This window comes from Numenius arquata, chromosome 11 (assembly GCF_964106895.1).
Source record: "Numenius arquata chromosome 11, bNumArq3.hap1.1, whole genome shotgun sequence".
NCBI classification, from domain to species: domain Eukaryota; kingdom Metazoa; phylum Chordata; class Aves; order Charadriiformes; family Scolopacidae; genus Numenius; species Numenius arquata.
The window spans coordinates 11,963,016-11,971,896 of record NC_133586.1 but is presented as its reverse complement, the minus strand read 5'-3'; the positions used below and the strand labels follow the sequence as shown (position 1 = coordinate 11,971,896).

General features: G+C 35.8%; 1 protein-coding gene across 1 annotated transcript in view; it reads right to left on the bottom strand.

Moving 5' to 3' along the window:
• SECISBP2L (SECIS binding protein 2 like) overlaps positions 1-8,881 on the bottom strand; it is a 32,469-nt gene that overhangs the window by 10,704 nt on the left and 12,884 nt on the right. The window contains exons 4-12 of the mRNA XM_074156000.1: positions 8,562-8,697; positions 8,031-8,260; positions 7,921-7,945; positions 6,994-7,109; positions 5,031-5,162; positions 4,407-4,490; positions 3,198-3,365; positions 2,905-3,046; positions 1,086-1,255 (exon numbers count right to left, since the gene is read on the bottom strand). Coding sequence (XP_074012101.1) covers positions 1,086-1,255; positions 2,905-3,046; positions 3,198-3,365; positions 4,407-4,490; positions 5,031-5,162; positions 6,994-7,109; positions 7,921-7,945; positions 8,031-8,260; positions 8,562-8,697 — 1,203 coding nt within the window. The remainder of the gene's footprint in view (positions 1-1,085; positions 1,256-2,904; positions 3,047-3,197; positions 3,366-4,406; positions 4,491-5,030; positions 5,163-6,993; positions 7,110-7,920; positions 7,946-8,030; positions 8,261-8,561; positions 8,698-8,881) is intronic.

Sequence of the window (8,881 nt, the reverse complement as noted above, 5' to 3'; positions counted from 1 at the left end):
GAAATCATTTCAGTTTCCTCTTTGATCACAAACAGCATTTCATTCCAGTGTTTTACAGAAGGTATAACTCAATATTCTCATACTTCTACACAAGTAGTGCTCTTAACAGTTTAAGTAATTTCTTAGCTTCTTTCTGATACATAACACGTTAAAAATTCCTCATCCCCACCACCCTGAAAAACACCTTATGCAAGAATACTAGCGATCTTTGTGAAGCAACGCAATAGGTTGAATCCTTTCTTTTCCCTAAAAGGAAAGTGCAAAGATAAGTGGCCATGGATATGTTAGTATTACTACGATAAAGGCTTTCACGGAGTTTAGAAAACTTTTCTGAATGCATACCTGTGAATTTCTCTAACTCAAGTAGATCATGGATAAGTCCAAAAAAAAAAAAAGATTGCCAGGGAATAGGAAAAAAAAAGGCAACTGAACCAAAGCCAACCTTTGTACAAACACAACTTTACCAGACTCTAACTGCTCATATCATACAGTGATCTTGACAAGAGACGTGCTGCATGAGTACAGATGACTCTCACACTTTTTTTTTTTTTTAAAGACTTTCACATTTTCTTTTTTAGGGCTAAGTTTCTTGAATTTTACCTTCTGATTTCCACACATACTGTACTCTGTGTACATACCTACTATATGTATGTATGTATATAGATATATACAACCAATTATTTCTAAATTTACTCAATTAAAATCTGTTTTTTTACTTTAAGTTCTATACCCATCTCAAAAAAAAAAAGTAGGAAAATCTAAAGTTACCATACTACATTGCACTACAAACTAGGATTCAACAACATGGAAAAAACTATGCAAGTTTTCCCACATGTCCTAGTACTTACAGTTAAAAAAATCCTTGCAGTCTGTATTGAGATAGTTTTGTATCACCCTCAACTAATGATCACAGTAGAAATGCCTAGATCCAAAGGACAGGACAACAGTGTACTAGGAACTAGAGGCAGAAGCTCACGAGTCCCTTAGCCTATGCTCATGGTCACTAGTTTTTGACTAAGAAAACATCAATTTTTGTTTTTGAAATACGAGTGTGGATCCAGACAGTCCAGCGTTGACAAGTTTACCTTTTTAAGCGCTGTAGGGCGTTTCAGTTTTGCAATCTCTCTCTCTTTTCTCTTTTTCACTTTTGGGGCAGTTGAATCCAAAGGATTAAGGCAACCCATAGATGGCTGTCCCTTCATTAAGGACTTTCTGTTGGCAGATTCTTTGGTATGAAAGGGAGCAGCACTGCCAACTAAATACAAGATAGATATTAGTTTCACCAAAAGACATGTCAGTTTTATTTCAACACAGCTTTCAGAATTTCCACTGATGAATTCTCAAAGTACATTTTCCTTCCTTGGAAAAAAGAAGTTCATAATGACAGGAAAATTACGTCATCAGATATTGTTGCTTCCAGATGGTTTTAAGCTTTCCTCAACTTAGCCTCGTGTTTTAGGAAGCTACAGATTCCAGGAGAGGAATTACTTCAGTACTGGTAAGGGATCTCTCTCAAGTGGCTACACGTAGCTTTATTAGTAAGATGGTAATAGTAAGGTAAATTGCAGGTGTTCATGCAAACATTGATTTTTAGTTGTCAAAGACTTGATTAGTTGATAGGACAAAACAAATGAGAGAGTGCAGCAAGTAGTTAAGTATCTTACGTAAGAAAGAATAAAAAAAATGTGGTCTCCAGTGGAAATGCCAACTGTTCTTTGCTGAGCTGTGTTTGATATAACCTTGCCAACTTGAATTAATGTTTGAACACAGTTGAAACTCAAAGCAGGTAAACGAAGCAACACACAAGAAGGAAAATGGTAACTATGTGCATACCAATGGACTCTAGGCTACATACTACTGCTCAGGAATGAGATTCCTAGGTTACAACAGATAACTACAAAAAAAGTCAATTCTGTATTCAGCAGCAAGCATTTAAAAAGCTAATTTAATGTTAAGTGTTGATAACAAAATAGAGAACAAAAAAGCGTAATTAAGTCATTGCATACATTTGTGATGGAACTATAACTTAATATTCTGTACATGTCTGATCTTCCTTATTTTCAAAAAGACATAGAAAAACTACAAGAATGTACAGAGAAAGCGATATGGATTATCACAAGAGACAGACTTCCATGATGAAATAACCAAATAGACTGGGACTCTTTAGAAAAGAGATTACAGACCTTTAAGAATCATAGAGGAGGAGAGCTGGGAATGATTGCTCAGTATTTTTGTAATACAAAGGCAATGAAAGCTAATGAAATTATGAGTGGGACACAGAAACCCCAACCTCCACCCCAAAAAAACACAGTAGAAGGAAGAGCTTACACAGCATATAGTAAGGTTAGAATTCACTGCCATTGGACCTTATGGACAGTAAAAGCATGTGACAGAAGTAATGGATAGTTTAAGAAGCAAGTTTGGTTTGAGAAAGCCTTGGGTCAGGAGGCCCTGAAGTGTAATCAGTAGATGCAGGAAGAATATTCTGGAGAGGTATATCCCTCTATCACAGTCACAGGTATCCTCTCTAAGCTGCTTTCAAAGAGAATTCTGTAACATTTGTAGTAGATGTTTGTTTTGACCTAATACAGTTCTTTTCACACATTTATTTCAGAACTGAATTACTTAAGACAAGAATCTTGAGTTTTGAATAGTAGGTCTTTTAAGAAGAGCTTGTCCTCAGTTCTACACAGACTTTGACCATTGCATACTGCAGCTCAGAGGAAGATGGCACAGGCAAAATCTTTGAGAAATGCATTAAGAACGTCTTCCCGGGTTTTTATTATGTTTATACTCAAAAAACAAAACTTGACAGAAATAAAAAGCATATTTAAGATACACAGAGCAATCGTATTTATATTGCCACAAAATGCATTTAGCAATGGTCAAGCAGATTAGAAATACCTGTGTACGAGAGAGGCCTGGTGTTGGTAATCTGACGAGCTTTCATTGCTTGCTGCTGCTTTTCAAGAGCTGCTAACATGTCACCCAGATCTAACTGAACAGGGGTCTTGCTCTTCTTTCCAGCCGCTTTTGATAGAGCCTCCTATAATATGAACAACATATGCTGATAGACACAAAGAAATAGTGCCTGCAAAACATTCTTTCCAAAAAGATTCTTACTATTATAAAGACGAGGAACAGCTAACTGATACTCCTCTCTCCTAAGTCCTATGGGGGAGGATGAGGCTACACACCTGAAGTTTTTTCTGTTCCATGCTTATTTCTGAATATTCTTGAGCTGTTGCAAGCGCTGCTGCCAAGGCCTTCTTCTTCTGACTTTTTGCACGCTTTGGTACAGAGGTTGTAATGGGAATTGGAGTTTGGACTATATTGATTGGAGAATTCTCTGGTAAGTCATCCAACTAGAATTTTAAACAAAATGCAAAAACACACAATGAAAGACCTTTCAAGCCCATAGGAAATGCGGCACTCCAGAAACTAAATGAATCATTGCTTTTGTCAGCAGTATGACATCCCAAGTATTAGGTACAGCTAAGTGACACAGTAAATTAATAAAATCAGAAACTTAGGTATTTTTCATTTTTGCATGGGAAAACTATTATATTTTCTCCAATTAAGCCTTCAGAAGGTTTTCCATACTGACTGCTAAATAAGGAAGTGTTTCCACCCCCTGCGAAGACTTCATATAGGACTTTACTTTCCTGGAAAGCAGCCAAATAGATTAAGTAGTCTATATCTATGGTTCTGCAACAAAATATTTAAGTTTTCGCGTATTAAAAGAGCGATTTTCCAACACCTGTTTCTACAACTTTAAAGCAGGTAAAGTTGTAGTTTATTTTGAAATGAAAATAAACAGACTGCAGTTATTTTGAGAAATCAAGACTATTACTATATATCTGCAGATTTAATAATTTTAAGAAAAGCTGCATCAAAGCATCTATCTGAATGCAAGCCCTTTGAGCCAGAAAGAATAACAAGGAAGTAGTTTAGGTAAAAGAAACACAAAGAAAGCTTGACGATGCTCAAAACTCAAAAGCCCTATTGCATCTTCTGTTCACCCAAAATTAAGCATGTGACTTCAAAAAGCACAAAACTCATGAGAAACCACCAGTGAGATGGGAGAAGTTGGGAGTTGGACTCAGTGATCCTTATGAGTCCCTTCCAACTTATGACAGACACTCAGGATCACAGAATATCTCACATACCTTAACAGTCTCATTAGCAGACAGAAATTCAGCGGTCTTTTTAAGATGCATTCTCTGCACCACTTATTTTAATTAGCATTTCTTTAGCATCCAAAACTGGTAACGCAAATCCCCAAGAACATCACAATTACCACATTATAGGTATTGTAGCAAAGATTCATAAAAAAATACACAAATTAAGTAGTCTCAAAACAATTAAACTTAAAAAATGCTTTGCAAAACAAAATAATTACTTACTACTTTGGGCGAAATCTTTTGCTGGATGTTACTACTTTTGCTGCTGCCATTGTCACTATTTAGCTCTGGAAATTCATCTTCATCCTAAACAATGCACAAATTAAGAATGAAGAGAATGGAACCAAGTCACATGAAAAGCATTGACTGAAACGGCTGAAGCTAGATTAATTGAATCGTGAAGCCCCACATAAACTGAAAGGGCTTAAAAGTGACACAAATAGAAAGTGATGAAAAAATTAACAGAGCATTTCTGTATCTGAGTAACCTCTTAAAAAAAAAAAAGAGTATTTAATTTAGCTTTACACTAAAGAAATCCAATTACAATTAAGAGGGATAAAACCAGAGAACATAGTAATTTTTATTGGAAAGCGAATAGAAAAAGTTACTTGGAAGTTGCTTATCTGTCACTCATGGACAGTTCTAAATCCTTACACTTTCCACAACACCCAAATACAAGTCTTCGTATATACACAATGAAAGCATCATATAATAATTAAATTAGTGCACTGTACTGTACACCTCTTGGAGTCAGATGTTTTGCAAGTTCTCTCTGTTGAGAGCATCACTTACTCCACACACAAGTTGCATCACTACAATGCAGAAACAGTTTTCGTACAACACTACCTCAAAATACAGAGTTTCAGGACTCTGCTCTGTTCTACTTGACTGGCTTGTAGAGAGAGGTTTTTCATGTCGTTTCTGCAAATTCTGCCTTCTTTCTGAAGAGGTACTGTGGTCTCTGCATCTGAAACCAGACTGAAAATAATGAATGTGATTGGGATTTTGCAGTTTAAATTTTTCAAGATGTGTGCGCATGCATGTAAGGCATTCTCATGTGTGCTAATTAGCAACTAAGAAGGGACAGCTTTTACAGAATTAGATTTAATAAGCTGTGCTTTGATTTTTTTTTGGGGGGTGCGTGTGTTTTGTTGGGTTTTTTGCCCCCTTTTTTTCTTAAACCTGAACAAACATATTCTACAGATAGTATCAGATTATTCCTCTTCCCTTAAGCCAAATACAGTATCTCTATACATTCATCTCTACATTTCCAATTTAAAAAATAGGGTCCTTTTGGCCAAACACAAAGAAAACCACAAGAGTTGCTGACTCTATAGTTCCTCAGGATTGATGTCTGAGTTCTATCTACAACCACGGTCAATCAAAAGAACTTTCTCCCACTACATAATTATTCTGTGTGCAGTTATTGCCTTTTCAACATGTGTTTTATGACAAGGCACAGAGTTCTCTAAGGACCGGAGCCCTCAGTATAATGGTATAAACATTCTTCTGTTTAGCACATTGATGGAAATCCATGCACAAGAATAGCTGGCTGAAAGCAGAGCATGGTTTGAATCTGAAAGTCTGGATCTCAGACCAATGTATTTCTCAAGAAAGTTTCCTACAGACCTGGTACAAATTTAACTTCAAAGGAAAATAGTTTCTAGGACAATTCTGCCTTGAGGTACAGTAAGTTTGGCTGGGGATACCTCATTTAAAACTCTTTGTGCCAGCTTTGTTTTTAAATATCTAAAATAACTGCCAGATTTAGAGTCTAAACTGTGACTGGATGAAAGGAAATCTGGTTCTTCCTATTCTCCCAGTGCCATAAACCACAAATAGTGGCTTCTAAAAGCCTCCAATTTGACTACAGGTTATAAAAAGATTCAGACCTGCTACACTTCTATATATGAGCATCAATGAGCTTCTTTATATAATAATCCCACAGATAGCAAATGGGAAAATTCAAGACAAATTAACAACTCCATCTAAAAAATACTCTAAACAGCAAAACCTAGCTCACATATCTGCACATACCAGCATGTCTACGATAAAGCTCCCACTTCAAGCTCAGCTATTCTTGCCTGCAATAACTGAATTCAAGCAAAACTTATGTTTAAGCAAAGGCAGATGTTTCAGCCTTCTCTGTCCCCCTCTGCACCACCCCCCTCAATAAAAATAGACTACCAGAATTAGGAGGGCCACCTTCTCCTCACATACTAATTACAGAAATCCTGTCCCACTTAAAGGAAGTTTCACAGAAACATATTCTTCAAATTTTAGCATAAAACAATTTTAATTCATTAATAAAAATGCTAAATAATAGGGTATATAAACGTAAAAAAAAGTTTCAGAGACAACAGGAGCGAGAACACGGGGTTCTAGTTCACCATCACATCAGGATCTTTCTTTAGAAAGTTTGAGACTTCTTTTTTTAAAAGTGTGAATACGTCAAAAACTGAACAAACTTTTCTACATCCACACATTTCACAAGTTACTTCATAAATATAATGTTCTTCCTAGGTAGATACATATATAGTACAGGATATAGGCAGAAGATTGCCAAGTACATGAATTTTTTTTATATATATATATGTATGATATTGCCCTAGCTCAAAAAACATACAAGGTAAAAATGTGTAACTGGACTTTTCGGTTGATCTTCTACACTTCTCATTCACTGTTTTCATTATTTATTCTTTATATGCTAATTATTCTCTGTATATTAATTTTATGTGAAAATAAGGAATTTGAAATGGCTTATATTAGAAGTAACAGAATACTTAAATTTGAGCCATTAACAATATACCTGTGAACTATTTCTTTGCTCAGCTTGTCTTCCACCTCTAGAAAATGTCTGAGTTTTTTCATTCCAAGGTTTCTTTTGAGTTGCCTGGGAATTTACACTAGTCCAACTTACACCAGCTGAAAGAGAAGTGCCACCTATGAAAAAATGAATTGGTATGACAGAACACATCATGATGATACACATGCCACCAGAGCTGGGAACACAATTTTGATACAAATAAAAGTTGTCTGAGAAAGTCTAATTCTCCTCTGACAACATTAACTTCTGTAGTTATTTCTAGAAGTTAACACAATTGCCTTTATGGAAGAGTTAGGTGACAGACATCCAAATCGCCAACAACTGATCATCAGGAAGCAGTCAGACAAAGGAAATCTCAGGTTCACATCCATAACATTTTCGGTCCAGTAATAAATAATACCCACTAGTGTTACGCACTACTACCAGACTAATCAAAACATTTGTTCATGTTCACAGTACTACTTTAAAGCTTCTAAAAGAGTATGAATACTTCTCAAACACAGAATGAGAATTGTTTGGCTCTATTACTACCCAGGTATGAACTGGTGTCCAACAAGGTAAGAAAGCTTGAGGATAAAATACAACAGAAGCACAGCTTTGCCTGAATGCTTCCATTAGAGTCTCTGGCTTTTTTAATCCTTTAAAGGAAGGCAGCTGTTAATAAATCATTAGTAGGTAAGTCTGTAGCTGTAGATAAATCATTACTTATACATTTGTTCATTCAACAAGTAACAAGGGTCTTGGTGGAGGTGGTGGAAATCACAGTAAAGACATTTTCAGAAGTATCTGATCAGTTAGAGTAATGTGCTGAAAGTAGATCAAGAGATGGTTCCTAGCAAAACATAAAGCAAGAATACAGAAGTGACCCAGTCAAATTTTAAACAGCTCACCAGCTAAGAAAATGCTTACTTGTATTCATTGATGGTTCTACAACCTGAAAAGGAAAAAAAAAAAAAAGTATTTTTTATTAGTCTGTAGGATACAAAATATAGTTAAGTTATTCATTAATGTTTACATACATTCATTGCACAAGAATCTGTATTTCTTGAAGTCATGGCTGCAGCCTGGTTATTGCCATGCTTAGGACTACAATAGCCACTGTCACTGTCAATGTCTGCTTCACTTGCGCCCTGTTCACTAGAGGACTCTGCAGCAGGGTGAGATGCTCTTCTGCGCCTGCCTTTTGATTTCCAAAGCATTGTAGAGGCGCTCTCAGAAAGTGACTTATTAGCTATATCTGAAGGGAAGTCTGCAAGACAATAAAAACATAATGACATGTGCAGGAATTGTTAAAAGACATGAAAAACCTACACATCAAAAACAAATGGAAAAAGCTGAAGTCTCTTCACATGACACCAATTTCCTTTTAATAAAATTAAAACCAGCATTGAATCTAAAAAAAAAGTCTAGGTCCAACTATTAATAATAATCAACTCCTTCAAGAAGAGTCTGTTTTTGACAGTGGCAAAGTCCATCATCGTTTAGGAAAGATGGCGACTGACATGTAGTTCTAGTTATTTTGTACACCTAAAAGACAAGAAAGAAATTACCTGTTTGCTGTGATGCATCAACCAACAAAACAATCTTTGATCTGTTCTCAGGACCTGATGAACTAGTCTCCTTTTGAGTGGCGACATTTTTCACTGGAGGACGTTTATTTTTTATGTGCATCTGTAACTGCTGTTGCTGTTTTAAAAGATTAGACACACATACACATAAGTCATATGATTTGACTTCATAGTTGTAATTTAATACAGCAACTAAAAGTTCTAATGCTCTCTACAGAAGACATAAGTTTAAAGACGGAGATTAACAGAAATATTCATAAAAATATTTATTAACCTCTTTGCAGTATTTTCTGTATGAACTG